The 27,270-nt window shown below is 40.3% G+C and overlaps 1 protein-coding gene across 4 annotated transcripts in view; it reads left to right on the top strand.

Annotated features, from left to right (window-relative positions):
• The window catches only part of tbc1d22a (TBC1 domain family, member 22a), a 115,003-nt gene that overhangs the window by 19,838 nt on the left and 67,895 nt on the right, over positions 1-27,270 (top strand). For 2 of the 4 annotated variants that reach the window (XM_018700497.2, XM_051077556.1), the window contains exons 6-9: positions 2,197-2,267; positions 10,897-11,025; positions 13,755-13,820; positions 18,144-18,258. In XM_018700497.2, coding sequence (XP_018556013.1) covers positions 2,197-2,267; positions 10,897-11,025; positions 13,755-13,820; positions 18,144-18,258 — 381 coding nt within the window. Of the gene's footprint in view, positions 1-2,196; positions 2,268-10,896; positions 11,026-13,198; positions 13,262-13,754; positions 13,821-18,143; positions 18,259-27,270 lie in introns of all 4 variants that reach the window. The other 2 variants (XM_018700499.2, XM_018700500.2) reach the window with 2 other exon arrangements.

Genomic DNA, 27,270 nt, shown 5'->3' with positions numbered 1-27,270 from the left:
TGTCTGAGAGAGTTTTTTTAATCTTTGTTTTTAAATGCAACCTACTGCTGCACAGAAAGCCTCGGGGGTAATCGAAACCTTCCCATGCTGTGAGGCTCTGACACCCTCCAAACCAGCGGGGCCATGCTGCGCACTAGATCACCGTATTGAATTTCTATATAATTAAAGTCACAGGGGACAAGGTAAGGGTGAACTTTTAAGTGGAAGATGCACAGGAACTATAGTGAATAAATAGCTACTCCCATCAGCTGAACAAGCTCTAATGCGTTTCACTCAATTTAGCCAATGGACTTAGCCCATTGCTGTTTAGGTGATTGCTATTTCCTATTCTGCTATCTGTCACTGATTCTCCATTGCATTTGCCTTGAAGAACAGGCAAGGCAGAGTCATTTGGCAGCGCTAATCAATACTGTTCACTATGCGCGAAGGGCTTATCAATTTCCGGCCAGCGCCTTGAATAAGAGTCGAGGAAGAATTTGGCTTATTCATTAGGTACATTTGTTTCTTCTTTTTTTTTTTTTTTAACTCCGAAAAGTATGTTAAGACAGTTGCCATTTCATTTGCACGGAAATCAATTTCTCCTCTTCCATTCACTCTTGAAATGCAGGTAAAACAGCGGCAGTGCAATTACAAGTGAGGAGATTTCCATTGCGTTTTTATGTTTGTCTCAGTTTGGCTGTGGCAACTTGTCTTATTGAATGCTAATAGTGGGGTGGGGGGGTGGGGGGTTGTAGTCTTGCAGGGTCTGTCTGTGAATAATGGATGAGTTAATGTTGGTAAGAGCTCATCCAGGAGCCTCCTGCTTTTTTAAAAACAGAGCTGAAAAATGCACAGTCATATATCTTCAATATCCTAACCTGCCTGGTTCTGGTAGACAAGGTCACCCAGGAACTATGCACATGATCTGAAATGTGTGGTATTACGTCACAGCCCAAAAGTAGGTCCATGGTACTGGGTAAGGCCCTGAGCAAAAATGTTACATGTTTGATACAAACAATAGCTTTAGTGCTATTTATGAACATGATCTCTTTCTGCTGCAGGGAAATTAGATCCTACACCTTTATCGTAGTCTGTTTGTTATGTTCGATTCACTGAAAATAGGATGAAATAGAAGACGCAGTTTGTCAAATACCACAAGACAAAGCATTTTCTCTTGAGTCACTGTTGATCCCTATACCCGCCTGTCGTCTCCTACTGTCAGTGTGTGTGTGTGTGTGTGTGAGAGAGAGAAGGAGGAGAACCCAGCATTAAGCCATATTTTTGGGGACTTCATGACTTCATGGACCCAAAGGAAACTTCTCTCTGCCAATTTAAAAGTTCAATTTGCATCTCTCAGATTAGATCAGATTCATTTTACATTATAGCCCACCAGCTCTCCCACGCAGCCTGGGGAGAATATAGTTAATAATCCACTTCTATCCTATCAGATAATTTCAGTCAAGTGAATGACAGACAGGAAAGGACAGTGAGGACATGGTTGGTTGACTGGTTTGTAGATTGAGTGATTGATTCAGCTGGTTAGAAATGACTTAGTTGTAATGATTTGAAAATTTTTCTTATTGGGATAATTTTGTGTCCTTGTAAAAGGATTCCTTTTATCACATTTTATCACCGAATACCACTCACTGAAAACAGAGGGGGCAGTCAACTGTGTATGTTGATAAAAACTCAAACCATTATATTAGAATTTTATTTTATGTTATTTTTTATCTCCTATACTGGACTGGCTACACAGTAGTAAATACACATTTATCTTGGTGGAAGGTGGAAAAAGCAATTTCTCATTGAGGACAGAAACAGAAAATACAACAAACGTCCATATTTTTGGTTCTTAAGAAAATGATTATAATAATCAGTAATAGCTGTGTCATTCTTTATCTGTGATCTGTAGTCCACCATATATTGAACCACCTCCCATTTCCAGTCTTTATGCTAAGCTAAGCTAACCAGCTGCTGGTGGTAGCCTCATATTTTCCATAGAGATATAAGAGAAATGTTGATATTCCCACCTGACTTTTAGGAGTAGGTCTTTATTTCATTAATTTTAAAAGTTTAAACATATTTTAACTCTCTATTACCTTTTTAAAAAAACATTTGTATTACATAAACAAAGTGAATCTACGTCTGTGGGTGAAAAAGCTCAGTGGTGTATCTAAAATTTACCTTCTGGTATTTGTTTTTTTTTTTTTTCCCCAGAGGAGCTACGGAAACTCAGCTGGTCTGGAATCCCACGACAGGTCCGACCAATTACGTGGAAACTCCTTTCAGTAAGTTTGATGTGCACACACACACACACTTATAGCACATAATATATGCTGTACATCCAAACACCAACACAATGAACTGAACACTAAGTTGCGTAAAATGTCAAAACGCTCGCAAAAACACTTGCATATAAACATGCTCCGAGACAAAAACCTGTGTAACTTCATATTCAAACCTGCAAGGTAAAGCACAGATTAATCAAACACACACATAGCCACATACACACTCATGCACACAGATAAAATCACACAAATAATAAACACATTACAGATTATCTTAGGCACACACACACACATAAAGTTGCTGTCATGTTCCCTGGCCGTACCCCCTCCCTTTTTTGATTTATGAAGACTGGTAACAGTCCTTTTTTTTTTTCAAACTTCAATAGGGGGAAATTAATTGCGAGGCACAAATAATTTATTCATGAGGCGCGCAGTGTGTTTACTCATTAAGCCATTGTTGTGGTGAACAGCTCCTAGTCTGCAGAGAGAAGACTGGCTTTTTGAACGCCATGACTCTCCCATTAATTACCGCACAATAGCTAATGTGCCGCAGAAAAGATGTCATTAAAGGTGTGCGTGTGTGTCTGTGTGCCTGTTTTGTGTTTTTTGGTGGTGGGAGGTTTACCCCACTGGGTGCTTTAACCATTAACGGCTGCTTTGTTTGGTTCTCTACTGAAGTGAAGGCTCATAACGCTGTATGAAGTTGCAAAGGACTGGCAGCCAGGCTCAGGGGAGGGGAGGGGTGCCTTAGTTCTTTGGCTGACTGTTTGTGTATGTGTGTGTGGTTGTTTTGGCTAATGTACCACAGATAACACCTGAATAATGGTTTGTTCTTCTCTGTGTTGTTTGTGCATGTTTGCCTTTCTGTATTTGCATGTATTCACAGAAAATCTGCAGGCATGTGTGAGTGGCTATTGTGTGTAGACATATGCTGTATATTTGTATATGTTTATGTGCTGTGTGTACAGTGTATGTAAAGAGAACACTGCAGTGAACTTTAGGGTAGCAAAGCACAGCTGGCCTGTGGCCTGTATAAATTACAGCTAGACCGGTTCTGCCTCCCTGTGGAGAAAAAAATGGAGGCAGCAGAGGTGGGGATTGTGTGGAGGGCAAAGAAGCAAGGAAAACAGCAAAGAACAGAAAGCATTAAGGAAGAAAAGCAGATTCAGAAGTGAAAAGGGCAGAGAGAAAAAAGAAAGGAGGTGAAAAGAGATACGGTAGGGTTGTAGGATACTGTAAAAAAATGAGAGTGAAATATAACAATGATCCCTTCTCCACACATTCTTCCTCTGTTAGCTAATCCTAAAGGAATAGTTTGGACATTTTGGAAAATACAACTTTAAACCTTTGGGGGTGCTGGTGGTCAGATTTTGGCGCCTTGGAGAGATTCCAGCTACCTGCATTCCCCTGCTCTCAGTCTTTAAGCTAAACTAAGCTAATCGCTCCCTATATTTGCCCAAATGTCAGACAGTTTCCTCAAAGTCATTCCCCACCTAAAATCTACTCACGCTCTGTAGGACTGGAAGCTGGCTATAGTTGCAGTCATCCACCTGTCTGCAGGTCTTAAAAAGTCAAAAAAGTATAACATTTTGTTTCCTCAGAAAATTATTAACTGGCATTCTGTGTGAGATTAAAATGGTCTTACATTTAGCTTGGTAAACCCTGCAGAAACCCTGTGTATGCTCAGTATGTTCTCTGTTCACAGAGATTGATAGTGATAGTGAAAGACTGAATGATACTGAATCTGTGTATTTAGCAGTGTTTTGGCAAAAACTCTAAAGTGTCTTTCTTCAGTTCAGGAGACAATATTTGTTTTGCAACCTTGTGTCTGTTTTGTTGAAAACCAAACTGGTGCTTTGTCACCCAGCATGGGTCACCATGAGCTCAAATGTGTTACAACAGAATATAGCTCATCTTAATCGAGAACACTTCTCTCCAGATGACTCTAAATAAATATGTAGGAGGTGTTTTGACTGTGGAATCCATATCTGAAGTAATCTCAGCCACACCTCATGAGGATTCTAGATCTTAGAGCTTTGTGCAGTGTGAATTATCCCAGGGTTAAATCCAAGGCTTGGATTAAAGTGAAAAGTGGGCATGGTGTCAAAATCTCTATCTTCTGAAGTGTCATAACACTTGACTGCCTTCTCTGTCCTGTCTGTGGTGTGATCCAGTGGAGAAATAGATAGGAGGGATCAGGCTCGAAAAATCTATTCCCTGTCTTGCGCACACATACACACACGTTGAGACTCAAAGCCCAAGCTGTATTCCATAAACTTGGCAGAGGCACCTAATAAAACTTCACTCCAGTGGTGTCCCTTGTGCCCTTCTCCTGCTCACCAGTGTGCACCAACTTATTTGATTTCTTTCTCCCCTCCAGCAGGCATGCTTTAGCCATGCTCTTCTTTACCTGACAAAGACGAGAAACAAGTTTCCCTGCTGCGGTCAAGGCTCAGTAATGCTCTCCCAGCGGCCTTCATTTACCACCACATCGCAGAAATCATCCATAACTGTCTCCACTCTTATTAGCCGGAGTGGAAATTAAAAAGCAGGCAAAAAAAAAAAAAAAATCCTGAAACCATGACAAGAGGGAGAGAACAATTTTTAGCCTGACTGCATAGCTCCCTTTACCCCCTTCCACTTTTTCAGCATGAGGCTCCACAGGTTGCCCCCAGCCTTAGGAACACATCCGGTTGAAACTCCATATTATTTCAGAAATAATATCATCTTATTTAATTTGTTTAAAGAGCACTTGGTGTCCAAGCCTGAAGGGGAAAGAAAGAAATGAAATGGCTTTTCTGCTTTGTGGAAGAATGTCAGCCTGTGGCAATATGTACATTTGCTAATGGAGTGTGGCTGTTAAATGTGAAGTGGTGGGAGAGGAGGAAACTAACTGGCTGTGGAAATATTGATAAGGCTAAAGGGTTATATGAGATGTATCAAGAAACAGTGGCAGCAGAGAAAGATTTAGAGATTATTATGTTAAACTGTTACCTTACAACAGTACACATGACTATATCGCCTGAGAGGAAAGAACAGTGTGAATTTTTTTTAATTTTTATTTTGAGGCAGACGTGTAATCGACCTCTCTTGGTAGGCACAGCTCACATCTCGCTGGAGCATTTTGTTCTTTTTCAGTTTGTACACTTATACTGTCACGTCTCTATATTGACAATTAAGACCTGAGCAAACAGACCAAGGACGAGGAAATGAAAGATGTTGCCTTTGTGTGTGTCTGTCTTTGGTTTGTATATGTTTAGAGAAACACTCTTCATTTGGGCTGTCAAGGAGCATCGTAAATAGTGAAGTTTGTTGAAATGCAACACTTCCCATTGCTTACTTTTCAATTATACCACTGGTTTAATGACTAGTAAAGAAAAGGATGCCATTTTATTTTTTCTTTGAAGCTTTATGAACTTGAGCCCCAAAGCCTTCTGCAATTGAATGTTAAATCCCATACACTGAGTATGTTTGCATGCACACTAGTATTGTGGTCATTATCAGGTTTTATCAGCTTATGTGTCACACATGTAAAACCTAAACCTTATCTGTGGCATATATACACACCTTTATCCGGTTTAAAACTGGGCAATAAAACAATGACGTCAATTATATTGATATAAGAAGAAACAGCTGACTGTTCTGACTGCCTGTTTGGACGGTGCAAAAGTTGTTGAAAATGCTTTGAATAGACAAGAAAGATAGAAAGATTCCAGGAAATTGGGTGGCACTCTGGATATGGTGACCATCCTTTGATTAAACCTTTGTCTAATCATGTTGCAGGAAAAGAGGTATGCATTGCACAAGTTAGGTTATGAATTAGTTTAGATTATATTATTATAATTGTTTGTCTACTCAAAATAGGGTTAGGGTTGAATTAGGTGAATTTGAATCCATTCTACATATTTAAATTAATTGAGACTGCACCAGGGTTAGCTTTCAATGGCTCAAAATGCTGAAAAAAATAGTGTAGTTGTCACAGTGAACTTGAGAGACAGTGAAGCCCTGGCCATGCACTGGTTTTGCGTACAAGTTGTCCATCATTTTACACCTCTTACTTGGCAGTTATTTCTCTCAAATTATCCACCACAATAAGTTTCTGAATAAATCTGAATCAAGAAATTGGCCATGCAGTTGCAGAATCATGCTTCATTTAATCTCTAACATTTTAATACAATGAAATCGATTCTCATGTGGATGTTTCCAAACTCAAATCATGAAGAAAGCTAAGCTCGCCAGATGTGTTTGTGAAATGGTCATGTAGAGACATGGAGACACATTTTAAGGAAGTAAAGTTTTGTTCGCTCAACTTTTGTTGGGCCCGTAGCGGGACAGTTTATTTCCAGTCTTCTCTTCCAGGATAATGTGTCCCTGCTAAGTAGAAATCAATTTAGACTGTGAGGAGAAAAAAAAAGAAAGAATTTCATTTAAATTCCCCAAATGGAATCCCCAAGCATATTTCTCCAGTTTTTTACAGAAAGTTTACTGATGTGGAGGATTCATTAGGGGGATGGAAGGATCAAGGAGCAAATTGATGTGAGGGAGAATGAAGAGATGAGCTTTATGTAGACTGATGAACAGAGGCAGAGCTGATGCACTGTGTTGCCACATTTTGTACCACTGACAGTTCTCTCAGAACTTCCATCTTCTCTCTTTAAAAAATCTTCACTCACCCTTTTTTAACCAGTAGACCACAAATTAAATGAAAATTAGTAACTCAGGTTCAAGCAGGAGTACACTTGGATCTTGGGCAATGTATTTCCCAGCAAGTATTTTGCTGGGAAATACATTCAAGTATTTTTTCTTTTTAATCTCAACTCTCCGGAAGAAAATCAAGCTGCTTGTGCTGTTTGCATGATTTTCCCTCATCCTAGTTATTCTTAAAAATGTGAAAAATGTATGTAAAATATATAGACAAAAAATTACACACCCAGTTACCTTTACCTTGTTTGTAGGGCCCTGCCAGAGGATCTCAAACAGCAACTGGGCTCACAAGGATTTAGCAGATCACAGATATAAACAGTCATCCAGTGAAAGTCAATATTATGTCTATGCATGATTTGCCCCAGGGGTAGCATGTACAGCAGATAGTACAAAAAAGGGGGCCCAGAATAGATCCCTGGGGGACACCACAAAAGAGAGGAGGAGGCATCTCTAAGTGTAACAGGGAAAGACAATTAAGCGATGAACCAAAGCCATATCCCTAATGTCAACGTAGTGCTATGCAAAGACTGACATTTTAAAAACATGTATTTGTTGTTTATAAAAGAGATCAATTTTTTGTTTAAAATTTGAGGCCAGTAGTCAGAGAGCAGTTAATAATGGATAAAATATCTGGACCAACCATCTGAAACACTGCTTTCAAAAGCCAAATGAAAGCATTCTGAAGGGTACGTGGATGATTTTGAAAGTACAACAGTGCTTTCACGGTCGACAGAGAGAGTTCACTGAAGTAAGCTAGCACTGAAAATGGGCAGGGGTCAACATCAGGCACACTGAATTCTGTGGTAATATGCTGACAAATCTCTATTACTTTGCTCTAGATGTAATAAAGAAGTTCTTTGCATCTCTCGTCTCTCAGAGTCCTATGATTAGTGATTAAGAGTAGTAATAAAATGACATGTGCAGTGGGTGATAGTTTGCATTCTCTTTATAGTCTTCAAATCCCTGTGTGAGTGTGAGAGAGTGTGTGTGTATATGCTTCTGTCCTATCGAGCTGTAATGCAGCTGCAGTGTGATTGACCTCCCCTAAGCTGTCCATTAACCTTCAACACACACTCTCCCTCATTTGGCAGAGTGCACCTAACACCAGAGCCCACTGCTTTGTGGCTGACCTGTTGTGTTTTGTGTTTGTGTGTGCACGTCCTGTTGTTTACACACAGAGCGGTTTCATCATGTGACGCGTGGATGTTTTGGCAGAGAGCGACCATGGAAAAAGTCAGTGTCAGTGCTTTCGACCGTCTGGCTGACTGGCAGCAGTTGGGGAGATGGGGCAGGAGTTGTGGATGAATAAGGAGCCTGCCTCCTTCAGAGTGATTTTGTTGTGCAAGGATTTACATTTTTTGTTTTTAGGGTTGGTGACTGAAACCAACAGACAAAGAGAATAAGTAATACTTTCAGTGATGGATGTGCTGACAGAGAATGAGAAATGAGATGTGTGTTTATATGTCATGACGTGAGTGTGTGGAACCATGCTGTTTGGGTTTACTGAGCATGTTTGTTTTTCACACTTTAGTTTGCCTATGATTGTTCCCAGTGTTTGTATGTGTCAGACAGGTGCATATGTATGTGAGTGTCTGTCTGCAAGCAAAGTTGTTGTGTGAAACAAATAATCCTCCAGACTCTCCAGACTTCTCTTGGGGCCTTTTCCAGGCAAAAATGAATAAGAAAACAAGAAAAGAGAAACTTTCTGCTGCCGCTTCAATTGATTTTCCTCTAGACAGTTGCCGAAAATTGATAGTTTGTGTGTTTCTGGATGCTTGCTAACGTGTTACCAAAGAGTGGTAGCCTGCGTCCAAAAACAACAGACAGCAGAGTCTTAACAAAGACGGAAATGCACGTAGGTAATGAACACCCACGTATAGTACACACTGAGTCAACATCACCCTTTTATGGCTTTTTATGTTTTTATTCTGAGTCTTGCTTTATGTGCAGACCGTCTCTGATGGTGCACGTAGACGAGTTCAGTTTGATGATGGTTCTACTAAAGCCGGTCCAAAACAGAGTTGTGTCTGAACAGCAGCTAAATGTGCTCTCAGGAAAATGCTGTGTTGAAATTGTAAGTGATAACAAATAAATATAAGGGACAGACGGATGATGAAGTGAGCATACGTCTTCTACAGTGTTTGCTAAAAAATGTATAAGGAACTGTGAAAGATTTGTGCTTGGAGCTGGCTTTTCACTCCACCTTTGAATCAGTCACTGGGATCAGGTATAAACACTTAAAATTTCCAAAGTCGCTGGACAACACATCCTGTGGACCATTATTATCTAGTAACCTTGCCCTTAGTCTTGACCTTTGACAGCAACATGTAACAGAAAAAGCTCAATGGTCCACTTGTGAGATATTTTGAGCTTTCAGCTGCATGTCATGGTGTTGGCTCAGGTGACAATACGTGACTTAAGTGTGGGACTTTATTTATGTGATAAAAAGTCATGTGATAAAACATCAAACAGGTTTTTACCAAAAGAAAAAATGAATATAAACCCTAAGCTTCATCACACGGTCTTCATCAGTGGATGCAAGTTTCATAGTGGAACATTTGGAAAAAATTGTTCCTTAAACAGAGTTGCATTTATAATACTTAAAACATACTCATAAAACCTGGTTACCATTACTCAGTACTGACTTCCTTCTTCTCTCAAAATGAGTGATGCAGAGGAAAATTTCCAATTACCAAAACAGGGCTTTACATTATAATTTATTTATGTTAGTAACACACATGTAATGCTAATCCAGCCTGTACTGGTTCAATGACAAACATCAGATGCCATTAGTTTGTAAGACATCAAAAGATTAAGGCATTACAAAATATGTCAACAACTACACTGAGGACCTTTTTAAGTTTAACAGCTAGACAATCCAGCTTTTAATCACAGGGATACATTTTCAGGGCCAGCAGTCATGTTTGAGTTGTGTTTTGAAGATTTTAACTGTGTGAATATTTTAGAGTGCCCGCTATTTTAGAGTCCCAGCTCTCACTTTTAATACACTTTGGATTTGTTGTTAAGTTTAGAGTAGACTTTCTCCTCATTGCATAAGCCTGACCGCACAAGGAGGATACACACACTTTCACAACTGTATGCTCACATAAACTGTCTGACAAACACACACATACGGACACACAGAAAGGTACCTCCCCTGAGAGGCTGAAAGCATTTGGTCAAGCAGCGGAAAGTTTTCTTTGCAAAGTGAAGTGTATCATTAACCGACTGTGTAATCCCAGGTGGTGGTGTTTGGTTTCTGATTGAACTTGGCAAACTGACTCAAAACAAGTCAAGGTTTTAGAACAAGTTTCAAAATAAAGGCTCATTAAATTGTATATACTGACAGATAAATAAGATAGAGACATACCACGTAAACACCATGCGGTTTCTAAAAACACGGTCTTACTGAATAAATATAGAACTCAATTAACAAGTCCCATGTGGAAATCAGTAAGATAACCCCTATAAAACCAGGAATTATTGTTTTTATTCTGTGGTATTTGTATAAATGGAGCCAAATTCAATTTAATATCTTTAACAGTGAGATTTAGAGGTGCTAGATAGCATATTATTTACGGAGTCAGGCCAGTTGTTTCCTGCTGTTGTCAGTATTTATGCTACGCTACGCTAAGCTAACTGGTGGCTGTAGCTTCATATTTACTGCATACGTGAGAGTGGTATCGATCTTCTCTTGGCAAGAGAGAGAAGAAACATATTTCCAAAGCGTCAAACAATTCCTTAAGGACTAAAAGCTATCAAAGTATTTTTTTCAACCACAACTTTACCTTGAAGCTGAACTCGCACTGCTCAGACTTCAGTTCTCAATGAATACATTTCTCCTATTTATTCATTTATTTCTCTAAAATTGTAAGCTTTTAAGTCTCTCTTTGTCTTTCCCTGTCTCTTTTTCACACTTTTTCAGGGTTACCTACCAGCTAACGCAGAGAGGAGAGAGAGCGTCCTACAGAGGAAGAGACAAGAATATTTTGGCTTCATCCAGCAATACTATGACTCCCGCAATGACGAACACCATCAAGACACATACAGACAGGTATATAGCACACGCATGTTCACGGTGCAATTTACTTTTGTGTTCAATCATTTCTTCTACATCTGACCTTTTTTTTTTTTTGAAACACCTGTCTGAATCCAAGAGCTTGAAGGACAGAATGAAAGATGGACTACAAAGGATCCCATTTCCAATTACAAGAACAACTTCTTGTCCCTAATGTATTCTCCTCAGCACAAACCCAGGACAGAAAGCTGTTTATGTGTATATTTGTGTGCGTATGTGTGTTAAAAAGTCTGTGTTTTGACAGGATTGGACGCTGCAGAAAGGATTACTGGAACTGGTTATCTGGCAAAAAGTGCTTTTCTAGTTTTTTTTTTTTCCTTGTTTCCTTTTCTCTCTCTCCCTTATGTACTTATTGGACTTATGTCTGTCTGTCTGTGTGTCTGTCCGTGTTGACATGGAGGCAGTGTATTGAGCTCTGTTCACATAGACCCACCAACCCTGAGCTTCAGAAAGCGGCCTAAATGAACACTTCTCTTTGGCTTTGAAAATAATATCTGCTTTTACTCTCACTCAGTCTCTGTTTATCTGCCTCTCTCTCTCCCCCCACATACTCGTTCTTTTTAACACTCGACTACTTCCTAGTCATTTCAGGCTGATAAGAAACATCAAAGTGAGCTGTCGATAACAAGAACACACATTTCTCATATTCCGTCCAATTTCCCATTGATCTCCTGTTCACTGTGCCAGAAAGCTGGCATACTTTGTTTTGATGATTGTTTGGACTGTGTCTTGAAGCCTCTTTTTTGCCAAATTCTGCTTGCTCCAAGACTGTTTGTGTTGACGGAGTGAGTGTGATTATGTGTGTTTGTACATATGTTGCTTTGGCACTCACATTGCACATAGCAGAGGGGTTGTATGTATGTTTGTCTATATATTTAAGTGACTGTAAATATATGTGCATACATGTACCTATGCTTGCATTTGTATCTGTCTATGGTCATATGGGGTGGTCCATCTGAATCTCCATCTGTCTTCATAGTTTGTCTCTTCATGTTTCTGTCCATCTGTCTCTTTTATATATTTGTTTACGTTGTTGGTAACTTGCCTAAACAGCCTGTGACTGTGTGTGTATACATATGCATATGGATGAAGCCAGTGTAGAAGTCCCAGCTTGCAATGCAGTCTTTTTGAAGTGCCACTGCAAATTCATTCCATCCCAGGAGAATGTTGTGTTTAAAAATCTACTTTGCTCTCTTTTTTAAGCTATCAGAAAGTACAAGGACTGCTCGCTTGTTGGCTGGAAAAAAAAAAAAAAATGTGTGTTTGAAACAACTGATTTAGCTCCACTGTTACAGTAGCATTGACCACTAGAAAATCCAAAACACTTTCAGCAGAGCCCTGTTACATTAAGGGCTTATCAAGGTCTTGTGTCTAAATTTTAAGCAGTTGCACCCAGAAGTACCAGAGAAACACTAGCAACACATTTGAATTCTTTTTTTGACCACATTTGCTTGTCTTTAGTCTTGGTTTGTCCCATTATATAGTGGAATTTGAATGTAGCCTTACAGGCCAAAACCAAAACAATAAACTTAATGCTGCTGAAAAGTTGCATACAGGAGTGTTGATTCCCAGTGGGATCAGTATCGTCTTAATGGTCATCCTGGGCCTTGTGATGGCAATGTGATGACAAAATGCATGTAACACAGGTTCTGATGTTGATTGTCTGACATAACGCTGAATACAGACTCACAAAAGTTATTGCGTGCACCTGCTGCATGTACATTACTGTTCAATGCTCCTTTCATGGGCAACAGGAGGAGTCTTGGAACCTTTTGATCGTACCTCTTATCTTACAAGCACAAAAGAAACCATGAAGCAAATGTATTGCCAAAGGGCAGCCCATAGTATAATGCTGGCTAAAGTCTAACCAGAACTAGACACTGGAATTAGCCCCCTGGATTGCCTGCCACAGTCATGAGAATATGACCTAGGAAAAAAAAAATTCCCTTTAAGACTGAATGTGCTTCTGTCCTGGTTAGAACACCTGAGGAGATCTTACTGCTGTCTAAAACAGGTTGAAATGTAGAACATTGATATGTGCATGAAGGGGACTTCTACACTGGAGTGTGTGTGTGTGTGTGTGTGTGTGTGTGTGTGTGTGTGTGTGTGTGTGTGGGGCTAACACCTCTCTCTCCCATGTTGCTGTTAGATCCACATAGACATTCCTAGGATGAGTCCTGAGTCTTTGGTGCTGCAGCCAAAGGTGACAGAGGTAAGGTGGACAGAGCAGACAAGGACTGTAGATGCAACTCAATCCCCAGTCCTGTCAGTAACAAGCCACACACTCTCACAAATGGTCCGCCCCGTCCAGTCTGGACTATTTCAGTTGGCTTGGCTCCAGCTGCTGTCCTGTATCCGTCTGGCTCCCCTCTGACGAATCTGTCTGCCTGTTGTACTTGTTCATCTGCAGGGTAGACACTCTGAAATGGTGTAGACGTGGTCTCACACACAACAAAAACACACAGAAATGTAACTCTCAAGCACATACTATCACAGAGACACCTCGACACACATAGGCACACTCAAGACCACTGCTGCGTTCCATCTCAGACCACCAAAACCCCCGTCTGCCTTCAATCAAGGATACCAATCCACTAACTGTTGCGCTCTCTCTGTCTCTGTCACCGCCTGTAATGGCCAGACCTGTGCTAACCTGCCCGTTGCTTCAGTGTTTGTCTTTTTTTTCTCTCTTTCTCTCTCTGCAGATTCACATTGACATACCGAGAACTAATCCTCTTATTCCTCTTTTTCAACAAGCTTCTGTCCAAGAGGTGAGATCCCCTCCAATTCCCAACCCTCCCGCAGCACACACACCACCTCACCTAGCAGGGTTTTCCCCTCTGCTTTAGGGCAGATATGGGTAGTAGCATCAACCAGTGCCTTGAATCAAAGTAATGGACACAAACAGAATAAATGACAGTGTGTGATGTGTTAATGGTATCTATGGGGTGTCATATTAATATAATCATAATACTCAGTGAATGAAAATTCAAGATTTTTTGTGATTTTTAAAAAAAAATTTTTTCTCCCATCTGCCAAGGAGTTTGAAATGGGGAAAACCTTCGCTTCAGCACACTGCATGGTCTGGCATGGGTGCACACACACACACACACTCACAGAAGCACAAGCTAAGAACACATACAGAAGAATTAAATCATAGCTGCAGTCATGCATGTGATCAGATCCACATATTCTTTCACTCTGCATGGTTAGCAGTCTTGTACCTCTTTCTTCTGCTTTGTTAGTGGTATTGAACAAAGAGTCTCTTGTTACAGTTGGGCGCTGTGTTGTAAGGGCTATAAGAACTAATTATTTTAAAGACCTCTTAAGGATTATGTTTTAGAAAACAATAACTATCAGTGGTAGTTAGGGCACATTAGGAAAACATAGAGCGAGGCACAATTTCCCAGAATCCTGAACTATAAACTCATTGTAAGTTGCTTTGGAGAACAGTGTTGCTTAAATACTTAAAATGTAAATGTGGTCACTTATGTTTCTGCTCTAATAAGGATACTTGTGTGTAAGAAGTTGGCTCAGCAGGCCCGAGAGACTATCAGAGCAGCTTCCCATTGTAACTTAACACAGAAATTAACTTGATGCCATTCATATCTATGGGGTTAAGCTGATCTTATTATTATAGTGCTTCTGGGAGGTCCTGTCATACATAGAACCACTGGCCTGAGAAGCAGAGAGCTGAAAACACCGATAGGAAAATGCCATAATGAGGTGCAGGCTAATGAGGAGACCAGTGCTCTGGACTGCTCTGTGTACACACCTACACACAGGTGTGAGCATGAGAACACACATATATACTCCTGGAAGCATACACGGTAATATATGCATATGTACACACGTTGAAAAAAGGAAATGAGGAGGCATGCTAGCATTTATCTGTGCACAAACTCATACACATGTACAAGCACATTAATTCAGTCACACTCATTGACGCACTGTGCCCGAGGCAACGCCACCTCCCGTTGCCCCTGTCTTATACAGGATGCGACTCGGGGCTGTAACCAGGGAGATTAGGGGGGAAAAATAAGATCAAGGAGGAAGCAGCTTCTTTTCCTTCTAGTATCTCATACAGTATGTACCACTACTGTATATGTTCTTTATATTTCTCCCCTTACCTTCTTTTCCCCTTTCCCAGAATTCATGTCTCACACTGGCTCTCCCCTCTGTGTCCCAAATAAAAGACACCAGTGTGCACTGAAATATTCAAGCAGCGTGCTCCTCATATATTTTGATATGCAACAGACTCCAAAGGGTCCCCCCCTTTTTTATATGTTTTTGTTTCAGCGCTACCTGAAAACCACCTCAGTTTCATTTCATTAACTTGTTTGTCTCAGCCAGCACCCCCCTCTCCCCTCTTACCTCTTACCTCTCCCCTCTCCCTCCCATGAGGCTCGCTGAGATTTAGTCAGGATGGAAGGCAGTCGACACTCTTTTCCATTTCATGGAGAGGAGGGATATTGAAGCAATTCTGCAGTGATTTCCTAAGTGGTATCTAAGCGATGTGAGTTTTTCTTGTTTTGGAGAACAATACAGTCTTCACTCAATGTTGATAATGAGCAGTTACAAGTTTGAAATTGTTCGCTTTTGTTTCAAAACTGATTTTCGGCTGAAAGAGCAGGATTTATCAGTAGACCTTGTTGTCTACTGTATTAAGAAATCTGATTGTCTTTTTTCATTTTAAGCATTTAAGTGATACTCCTAAAATGAATGAGTGCATGGTAGCAAGCGCGTAAAGTGGCTGTTGATTAATTTAGTGGGTGTTTGAGAGAATGAGCCCATGATCTTTGGAGAGCAGGCTCAACTTTTAAGCCGCCAGCCCCTCTTTAAGTCTCTCTCACTCCATGTGTGAGGTGTCAGTGAAGAGATTTTTGACTTGACACCATTTCTTGTATCAATTTCCTTGCCACCTCTTGAGATTACCTTTATCAGGGTCTTGGAGGTCTGGAACAAATGGGATGGAGCCACAGTGCGGTGACACAGGAGACACAGGAAAGCAGATTTCCTGTCCTAGAGATGCGCCGCATTATGAGAAGAATCTGAAATTAATGTGAGATTAATATAATTTGCAAGAATCTAATTTTCTTTGGAGGACTGAGTGAACTCTGGTTAAACTTGGAAGGCAGTGTGAAGTTTCTTTGCATGTTTGTTTTTAGTCTTCCACATACAAACGTCACCACACACAAACACAGTGAGGGGGTATTCTTTGTCCATACTGAAGTGGGTGTGAGCAGTGCAGTGTGTATGTGCAGGGGTTCACTCCAAGTGTGTGGGGGTGCCAATGTGAAATATGTATGTCAGCTTTTGAGGTTGCATGAAAAGAAAGTCCCATTACTCCCCCTGCTAGCACCAGCACCTCTCTTTGTTTGATGGATGGGGCTTTGATAAGGGAAGAGGAGGTTTGGAGGCAGGTGAAGTAGGTTTGAGGATGAAGTGCAGGGGAGAGCCAGCGAGAGTTGCATCTTACCGGAGAGATTGGTACACTGTCTTAACATTGATTGGATTACTTTAAATAAAAATGAGAGAATTTGCGTGCACAGCTTCCAAAAAATGAGATTGCCATGCTTTTTCCCCATAAAACAATGAGCTATGAGGTTATTTAGAAAGTGACAGAAACATGACATATCTCCAGAAAATAAGAAAGCACTTGATGGGTGTGATACAGCAGGGTGTGAGAGAGGGTGTGTGTGTTTTGGGGGAAATCCATATGCGCACCAGAAAAACAAGCTGAACATCAAGCCCCCTCTAATTCACTTAGGCTGACAGCATTAAACAGCCACTCGTAACCAAGATGGAAGTGTTTGCCTTACAAAAAAATATTGAGAAGTGGGAAGAGAGAGGGAGAGAGAGACGGAGAGGGAGAGGGAGGGAGGAGGAGGAGGAGGAGGAGGAGACAGGCTCAAAGGGGAAGAGCAAGACTGAGACAAACTGAGTAAGAAAAAGAAGAGAGGAGGGAGGAGACCAACACCAAAGCAGAGAACAAAGTTCAGTGTGAGCCTTTTTTGTGCTTAAAAAATGCAACAGAGGAAGTGAAGAGTGAGGTGTTGCTCTGAGCTGAAAGAGACAAAGAAATGGTTCATCTAAAATTTAGACACTGCTCACCTGTTTTTGCAATGTCCAAAATCAGATTCTTCTTATGTAATTTTTAATTTGGGAAAGCAGTCCCGATCTAATTTGAAGGCTCTCCTTAAATTCTGTACTGAAACTGAATGTTTACTAGAAAATAATGTGACATTTACCTCAAGTAATATTATTTAGTGGATTTATTGCATTTGCTTGTTGAAAGTCAACATAAAAGAGAAAGAATCTCAAGAGCCATGGCCCTTACTGGAGTATATCTCATTCAAGGGCCCTGTAACAAAGGTTATGTTTACATTTGATCTATAACTTTGAGGGTTACATTTATTTCCATCTTCAAAACAATTGCTTAATTTCTCTGTCTTGTTTGTCTTTGTTGGCGCATTGCTGTGCTTTTTTCAAGTTATGGCCACCAACAGTCAATCAGAGGACCCACTCATAAAAACTCTACAGCGCCAGTAGTGGTCAAAGACTCCATAGGATGCCTTTAATGTTGCTGATAATGTGGAATAAATAATACCAAGTATAAATAAATCTAAACTTAAAAATCAATATCCACATCTGTAGACAGAGCCACACTCCCACAACAAGCAAAGTTTTTGCCATTTCAACTGCCCTCTTCCTGACCAGCTTGGCATGCCTCAGCTGTTCTGATTCCTACTTCCCACACCTCACTCACTTTCTAGAAATACACTTTTATGATTAAAACCTTTGATTCTAACAGTCTGATACTTCCTAATTTGACTTTTCCAGCCATACGTGGCTTCCTAAGAGTAACTGTTAAAGATGTTAATTAATGTGAAAGTTTTGCATCGTTATTAGTGATGGCTTATGAGGGAAAAGATCAGTCAGTAACTGATTAGGGTGGAAAATACACCAGATGGTCAATTGTTAAAGTTGTTTCATACTAAAAGTTCTTGATTTCTGTTTATTTAGTTTTAAATGGGCATATTGTCTGTGTAAAGTAAAAGTGTTTTGACTCTTTGTTTCTGTTTGTGTGTAAGATTTTTGAGCGGATCCTGTTTATTTGGGCCATCCGCCACCCAGCCAGCGGCTATGTGCAAGGCATCAACGACCTGGTCACGCCGTTCTTCGTGGTCTACGTCTTTGAGTACATTGGTGAGTGTCACCTCTCACTTTCTTTCTTTTTTTACTTTCTCTTGAAAGCTCCCTGATCTTTTGTGTGATATGCTATTGAAGTGAGGATCAGTCATTTCTTTTTGCTGAAAGTGCTGCTCTCCACAGTGCAGAGTGACACCTTTGTAGCTGGCAAGACTCAGAGTTTACTTACTGGTTCATCACCACAGGTCACAGGGAATCAACCTATGGACCCTTGAGGCAGTCTGTTTCTTTTCACAACTTTCTGGCAAATAAACTCCTCCTACAGCTGTGTGCCCTATGTTCCCCTCTCTTCTCTTCCTTCCATCTCTTCCTCTTTCATTTAAACACTTCAGTCTCAGTTTGTGTTTAAATGTGCTCACTTTATCAAAACATTGTGGTGAACACTCAAGATTAGGCAACATGTGTGTATGTAGAATAGAATAGAATAGAATTGTTTATTGTTGTTGTTTGCAAAACAACGAAAGACAGACCCTGCTGTGTGCATTTATGTTTATGTTAGACTGTCAGTCTTTAAAAAGTGATTTTAATTGTCAGTGTTAAAGCTAGTTAGATACATGAAACATACATTTGTTATGCTTTCTTATGACCCTGATGAAGGCTGAAGTCGTAACACATCGGTCATTAAAGCTCCTATGTATGCTACAAGTTTTTCTTGAGTCTTTAGACTTTTTCCCCTCCCGTGCAAGAAACCTCTGTTCTGCTACTCTGCGATGTTTGGGAGGTTATCTTTTGGGCAGTGGGTGTGTACCCCCCAGTCAATAACAGGGCACAGGGTGTGAGGGGCTCAAAAACATAGGGGCCAGGTTACATTGCTGTCTCTTTCTCTTGTTGCTCTGTGTCAGTGTCATGGATGTACACAGAATTGCAGGTCTGTGTATCTGTTTGACTGAAGGCATGGCTGAGCCTGGGCTACATTCATTCAAAATTTGGCAGTGTGGCACCTTCCTGCAGGGCTGTGTGGCGGAGTAGGTATAACTCGTTGAACAGGGAAGGAGGAGTTAACTTAGAATGGTGTATTTACAAACAGCAACCGACAAATCCTGCATATTATACCTTTAAAAATATTTTCCACCCCAGTAATGCTTTTTTAATTGCCCTTCCATCCATACAAATAGTTGACAGAAAAGGCAGTAGGGACAAACAGTCATGACATGATATATCATAAAAGTCTCTGGCATTTCAGCATATACAATATACAATAGACAGAACTTTTTCTATTTTTAAACATCAGTTGCACAAAACACAGTCAGGAGAAATAAAATAGGTAGAAAATTATACCATTTGTTGAGAGGTTTTGAGGGTTTTTCAAAAACTGAGAAAAAAAGTTCTAACTTTTTAATGAGCATTTTTGCAGCATTCTCCTTTTCATTATGGTTATGATCAACAGTAAAGCATCTATACAGGAAATGTAAGTATGCGATGCTTGCTGTCACTCACAACTCTGCTTGTTTCTGCGTCCTTCCTCTGTGATATGAGTTTGTCTATACATCCCACATGCTGTATATACTTTGCTTATTTGTGCTATGTTTTGGCCCAGCTAGCTCTACTTAATGGAAACCACAATGCTCTGAGGAGAACCTTGAAAACTCTGGACCAATTGTGGTCACAGAGATACAATTAGGGTCCCCAAGTCAAATGCTGGGAAGCTTCTCTGTACTGCTTTTTGGTGCACATCACTTCACTCAGATCTAATGAGTGTTTGTTTTCTCTGTATTTATTCTAACTTCTATTTTGTTTTACTTCTTTGAGTATAACACACTATAGTGCAGCACCATCACAAACTATAATCCAGCCTCTAAAATGAGCATGAAGTTGAATCCAACACTCCCATAAAACAGCTTCAACAAAACCAGAACATTATAACTTTTGTGAAAATAGTGTTTATTGCAGGGCTGTAGTATTAGGCAGTAGTAGATTCAGGTAGATGTAAATATTAAACTGTGTGTATTCTAAAATGAGATTTCCTCTTACAAAGTGGCGACTGCAGTTAGATACAGTACGATCTGAAAACCTTTACCTACATAACAGATCATTAAAGATCGCCTCTTTAAATGTGAAACATTTACACATAAAATTTAGGGAACTGCTGAATTTTCACAACTTGTCTTCACAACTGACGTGCAACATTTTGGAATGAATTAGTGTTGAAACATCTAGTTGATTGCTTTTATATGGATTGTATTTGAATGACTTTGAATTAATTATGTGCAAGTCCAGATTTGTTTGTTCTTAGAAAAAGTGACAGCACCACTGTGAGCAAAAAAAATTGAGTATTTTGATTCCTGGTTGAACAAAACAAGACGATGATGGGCATTTTTTCTCTTATCTTTTTAAGCTTTATTGTCAGTCCTGGAATTCATTGTTTGCGTGTGTAAAGAGTACTATTGTGGGAAGAGTGTTGTCCAACCTGTGACCACTTGTCTGCACAATGATGTATAAAGGAGAGACCTTTGACTTCTTGTCCCTCACTTTCTCCACTCTTTTCCTTTATCATTATGTTCTCCTGTGTCTTGTTTTCTTCTGCCTTTTCTTTCACTACATTTTCAAGTTCTTTCTTTCTCTATCCCCACCTCTCCCTGCATTTGTTTCTCCTCTCTCTTTGCCTTTCTCTGTGGGTGAGTCAGACTAATGTCAGATCTTCAAAGCATCACCCTGCGCTTTGTTCCCCTGCATCTCCATGAGCTGATGAGCCTTGAATAATATACACAGCCAACAAACCTTCAAACGTGCCTGGCTGGCATCTTACATGATGGGCTGATGCGCCGTGTTGTTGTTGTTAGGTTCTCTTGTTTTCTGGTGCAGAGAGAGCTTTGGCTCTTTCATGAGGTGGGCCTAATTCTGTTCCTTTGTGAAGGGGTAGCAAGTGTGAGATACACTATCTCATGCTGTCGTGCTCTCTAGCTCTCTCTCTGGCTGTCTCTCTTCTTCTCTTGCCATCTGTTTTTCTTAACCCTTTTACCCCCCCCGTCTCTTTCCCTCCCTCATTTGTAAGCTCATGAACGCATGGTGAAAGCAGGATGTTTATACTTCTAAATCATTAAAAACAAATACTATTCCATACACAGACAAGCAAATACAGTATTAAAATAGTCACAAGGTGAGGTGAAGGTGTTTGTAGCTCAGACACCTGAGATATTCATTTCTGTTACTTTTGGGGTGAGGGCTATTGTTAGAAACTACGACTATACACACAGGTAACAAGTTAAAGGAAGAACCAGAAAAATTAGTGGAGAAACAGGATGACAGTTCCCCCTTCCATAGAGCATGAGGTATCACTGAATAGTTTGCAGAGTATGAAAATGATGAAAACCAATCAGCTGTGGCCTTCACAGTTGAACAACCAGGGGAGATTTTGTACCGACAGGTTTGATGGCACTCTCCAACACCAACATCAAAACACCAAATGAGGGAGTATTGTTTGGAAGAATGCTGTTCCATCCCTCCAGTAGAGCTCCAGAGACCTGTAGAATCAATGCCAAGATGCAGTTAAGCTGTTCTGGTGGCACATGGTGGACCTTACTAAGACTTTTTATGTTGGGTTTTCCTTTAATATGTGACTTGCCTGCAGTTTAACAAATAACACCACAGAATTCTTTCTATAGGTTTAGGTTCAAGCATAACAAACCTACTCACTGAGGCTAAAAAGCATCTTTAAATCTGCATTAACTTGTTTTTTTGGGGGGAGAAGCAGAAACAAGCTGTAAATGCAACATTGACAAATTATCAGCATATTACTTTTAAAGCTGATATGCCAAACAGGTTAGGAAACAATTGCTTATTGCTGTTAACCAGATCTGGATCTTGAAGCAGTGATGATGCTACAACGCTCGGCTGGTCCCAGTACAGTAGATGCTGGTTGAGATACATGCATATCTGTTTATGTCTGTTCATTATCCTGTATATATGTAGGACTGAAAGGGTCTGTGCATTTATGTCCTGCACAAAGTATCCTCTGCAGATGTCTGTTTAATGGACACAACACTGACTGGACATAACATTGATTAGCTCTGGCCTAATCAGTAGCTCTAAAAGCTGTAATACAAAACGAGGAGCGCAGTAGGTGAGAAAGTGGCTTAGATCAGCTTGCAGCAGAAAAGGTCTATATGGGCTTTATGTCCTGCAGAGTCAAATTAAGTTACAACGCAGTCATAACCCAAACTACTGTCTTTAGAATCTGAGATTGCGACTCAGTTTTCCTTTTCACCCGCACTAATGATGTTCAGATTTCATTTCCTAACCCTTGATCCAAATGTGTTTGTGTCTGAGCAGTTTAAAGCCTTGACTGAGTTTGAGTGACAGCCAGTACCTGACGACGTGAGCCGGTTCACTGATTGGGAAGCTGATTAAGACTTTGACCTGCTTGCAGCTGTTTAATCCATCTTCTAAACACGTCTTTTCTGTTTTCTCTTTGTCTTCCTTTTGTCATCTTTTTGTTTTTCTTTTCAACTCTCTCACTCTGCTTCTGCGGCTTCTTTTTCTGAGTCACATAACAGCCTTGGTTTGGCACCACTGTGCTTGTTCAACTACCATACTCCATTTACCTTATGATGATGCAGTGTGAAGTGCTGACTCGTCCTCCTCTTTGCAGCTGCCCCCCTTCTCTGCCCATCACTAGCTTTCATTAAGACTGGACTGTTAATCCAAATTGAAAAGCTACAATTGGTAGGTTATTGATAAACTCTTCTGATGCTTTGGAAGAAAAAATACCACTAAAGTTGTTGTGTATCCGCTTGGACTGTTAAGCAATCTAGCAGGCCTCCCTCATGTCAAAGGAGGAATTGATTTGGAGAGTCTATCGTTTCTTGTTTCCCAACTGTTAGGCATTACTTTGCTTTTGTCTTCTCCCTATCTTCCACCATGTAGCGCCTCTCCCATTAGCCGACAATAAAAGTCATCTAATTAAGGCCAGGATGGGCCATGACGGACCAAGGAGCAGGGCCAGTCCTCCTTTAATGTGGAATGGCCATTGATCGGCATGTGGATCCATAATGTAATCTGCATGCCAATGTCTAAGTATGGATCCACTCCGAAGAAAGATGAAAACAAGGAGGCAAGTTAGAGAAACAAGGCTAGAGACGAGTTAGTGTATCTCAAAATCCATAGAGGTGAAGGTTTGACAACCATGAGTCAAAGAAAAGCAGAAGCAGAATGGAAATAAAGTAGAGTCTCTTGGCAGGTTTAAGACTAAGAAAGAGTGCGGGCCGAGAGGGACAAACAACATTGAAGGCAAACAAGATTCTCAAAAAGGGGAAGATGACTGACTTTAAAAGTGCCCCCATGCTGTCAGGAAGCAGCCAAGCCAGGCAGGCCATCCTCCTATCAATTGAGAGATGAATGGTCTGGTGTACCCTGTCACCATCCTCTGCTTTGAAGCTGTACTTGTCATAGCAGGCAGAAAGTGGCTAGCAACCGCTTCTCTGTTGCTAGGATTTCATGAAGGATTCAGCAATTAGCTCTGAACTGAGTGTTGTCACCACTGTGTGAAAACAGTGCTTCTCATGTATGGAATTTATTTGTCTGATTTAATACCTAACCAAGAGCTTCATGTGTATATTATAGTTCAAAGAATAACTTTTTTCCCTAAATGCTCTGACATTGATGTACATTGTCTTATTATTATTTTTTCTTTTTGAACATAAAAAGCATTCTGATTGCAAATTCAATATATCCTTAAAGGTGCTATGACCAATATTTTTAGTGATGAGACCATATAGATTTATCACTCAACTCTGCAGTTTCTCACATATTTATAGCATCTTTCAGGTCATTGTTTTGATTTTCGGGCCCACAGTCTAAAAGTTTGGTTCACCATCACTGCTCTCTTTAGCGTTTCCAGCTGCAGCAGACAGCGGTTTTCAGTGAAAACCCTCCCAGAGCCCCCTGCACACCACCTGCCCAGCATCAAACTGGTGGGCAGACAAAGTTTGCTAACTGAACATAGTGGAGCATTTAGCCTCTAAAGAAGCAGATATTTTCTCAGGGGTTGGTGGAGAATAAAGCAAGACTAAAACGTGAATGTGAATGTTGGGCTTAAATTCCTCAAGTGGACATGACTATGACCCTAAAGAAATGTAATGCTGCTCTGTTTCTGATAGGTGAATTAGCAAGTGAAGAAGTTAGCCATATCAGCTATGAAGATGATATTATGTTAGTGTTGAGTTTTCAGATTGTTACAGCAAGCTGAAAACAAACAGATCTAGGGTAAGGTTAAAGTTTACTGAAGACAGTGTACAGGCTCAAAGTATGTTCATTGAACAGTCATGTTTCTGGTGCTTACTGCCAGCTTTACCTGCAGCGATACTAGCAGCACATTTTATCAGCTGTCTGTTGATTGGTTAACTTGCTTAACTTGCCATTGTCTATAGACTCAAATGCTGTTTCCTAGAAACAGAAAGGCCGCTCTGTATTGTTTTGATGTTTGGAAAAAAAAAAGAAATAAGCAAAGAGTTTGTTTTATAGAGACAAAAGGTTGTTAATGGTCACAATGTACTTCCTACCATTTTGTAGACATATGTTGTTGTACTTGGAGAGGCAGGATAATGTGCTTGGTGAGCGGGGGCCCTTGAGGAAGGAAGGATGAGGACAAACCTGAAATGTTCTAGGTTAAGTATATTTTAAATTTTAAATGCATTTTATTGCAACAGAAGCAGAGGCTTGTCTCAAAGTGTTTCACTAAAGGCAGAGGTTTGAAAAGTGAAGCTGGAGACATTACACTACTCAAGTCACACCACTTAGTGAGGGGCAAACAGAGGTAAAGGGACAAATAAGGTGTCCAACCAATCAGAGGCGTCAGTAAAGGCAGAAAGTTTTTGATGTGTCCTTGTGGCTATGAGGGGAGATGGAGAGAATGAGGAGCAAGAAGAGCAATATGTCTGTGTGATGGAGGTCCTGATACTGCTGTGGGAGATGTGTGTGTCTTTTTGTGTATGTCTGCGTGTTTTAGGCAGCCCTTTTAAAACAGAAAGGCTTCTCAGATCCCCAGACACATGCTTTTTCTCAAGAAGCCTCTATAAGCTTTCACAAATGTACTTCCTTTCGCAGTATGCTCTTTATCACTCACTTATGCAGAGCAACTAGTGTCTTCTGAAGGCACATTTGTAAATTATACATGCAATTTTTCGTCCGCTTCAGGAAGATCTTTATGTCATTTTCCTTTCCTAAGAAGTTTATCTTAGCTGCATGGCTGCAAAACATGCTTTAAAAGTTGAGAAAAATGCTCTGAAACCAATGAAAGAAAATAGGAGAGGGGAGAATAACTTGCAACATGCCTTCTTTCACATTATGTTTATGTAGTTTGCTATTATGCTAGCTAAGTACAGCCATGGCCAGACAAAGGAAGGCTCAGTAAGGCACATTTGGTGGGATGGTCTACAGTTTTTTTTTTCTTCACTGCTGAAAAAAGGGAGCTCTCCTCTGTTTCGCAGCAATTACATTGCCAATATTTGTTATTTTAGCTGCTGCAGTTCTTCAATTTTAATTGACTATGATTGACTGTGATTTTTTTCACTGCACACAGATGCTGGGTTTCGCTTTGTTCAGCTGCTTTTTACCACACACTAGGGAATGTTTTACCACACACTAGGGCTGGAGATACAAAGTCAGGCAGTTACACGGTGTTGTCAGTATCTCTGTGATTTGAGTGCTTTTTAATACACATTTATTTGGTCATTGATACACAAATAAAAAGAAATAGGTCGCAGAGGAAAACATACATCGCATCTTTTTTGGTTTATTTCATCAGACAAAATACACCTTTATTATCTTTTAGGAGAAAAAAAAATGATGAAAATGGATCACTGACTTTTCTTTTGCTTACAGACTGGCACCCCTTGCTTTGCATTTACCACAAGATTTATCAAAACTTTGTGTGTGTGTCTGTGTGTGTATGTGTGCGCAACTGTGTGGGCATAAATGCGTTAGCGCAGTTTTTGTAGCTTTTCACAAACTGCTTCTCCTTCTTCATGCAGATATCGATTGGCCAGGTGTGTGGAGGCGAGAAAGTATGCAGGATTTGAACTTCTCTCTCTTGCTCTCCTTTTATATTCTTCATACAACTAGTTCTGTCACTTTTCATATGTACAATGGGGTGAAAGGAGGCTGTCTGAGGCGTTCACAGTTATCACTGTTGAAACGTTTATCGCTTCTTGACCTTTCTGAATGTTTGTGTTTGGGTACATGATTTACTGCCTGTTCCTTTTGTGTGTGTGTGCATGTTGCCTTTGTGTTTAAGTATGTTTTTCATCATTGGTGCTATTTTTTTTAAAAAGAACTTGGCTCTGACTTTTACACATTGAAACCAGTAGAAATTTGTATTATTCTTATTCTTATTCTTATTTCTCTCTAACTGGCACCCTTCTTACATACATACCCTCCCCTTATGTGTGTGTGTGCATTGGTCTTTATATATGATTAATGCTACATATTATTCACGAGCTTAACTTCTCCTCATGTGGTATTCTTCTCTCCAAATGAAGCCAGCATGCTTTAATATTGGAGTCTCACAAAAACTGGCTGAGATTGACAAGCTAAATGTTGCTAAGGTACCACAAGTTGGGCATTAAAGAACCTGTATCATTAAATACCATACAGTCATTTTGCACAGTTCCTCAGAAGAGAGAGAGCTCTGCTGGATGTCTCTTTGAGAAAGTCAATGTGCAGCAGGGAGCGCTTATAGACATACATAAACACATAGCCAACAACATTGTAACTGCGTGTATGGAGTATGGGGGGAGTGTGTGTGTGGGGGCAGCATTGCAGATAGACTGACTAGGTGGAGCACCCAGGGACAAAGCTGGGAAGATGGAAACACACTGTCAGTCAGCTGTGATGGAATACCTGCAGGAGAACACCACACACACACACACACACACACACACACACACACACACACACACACACACACACACACACACACAGGGCACAGACTAGTGAGGTGAGCTGCCGCAAATACACACATACAGAACACAGACTGAAGCTGATATCTTCTATGTAACGAGAAGAGTCTAAACT

The sequence above is a fragment of the Lates calcarifer genome, linkage group LG18 (genome assembly GCF_001640805.2).
Source record: "Lates calcarifer isolate ASB-BC8 linkage group LG18, TLL_Latcal_v3, whole genome shotgun sequence".
NCBI lineage: Eukaryota > Metazoa > Chordata > Actinopteri > Centropomidae > Lates > Lates calcarifer.
The sequence above is the reverse complement of the archived record's forward strand: the minus strand, read 5'-3'. Positions and strand labels throughout refer to the sequence as shown.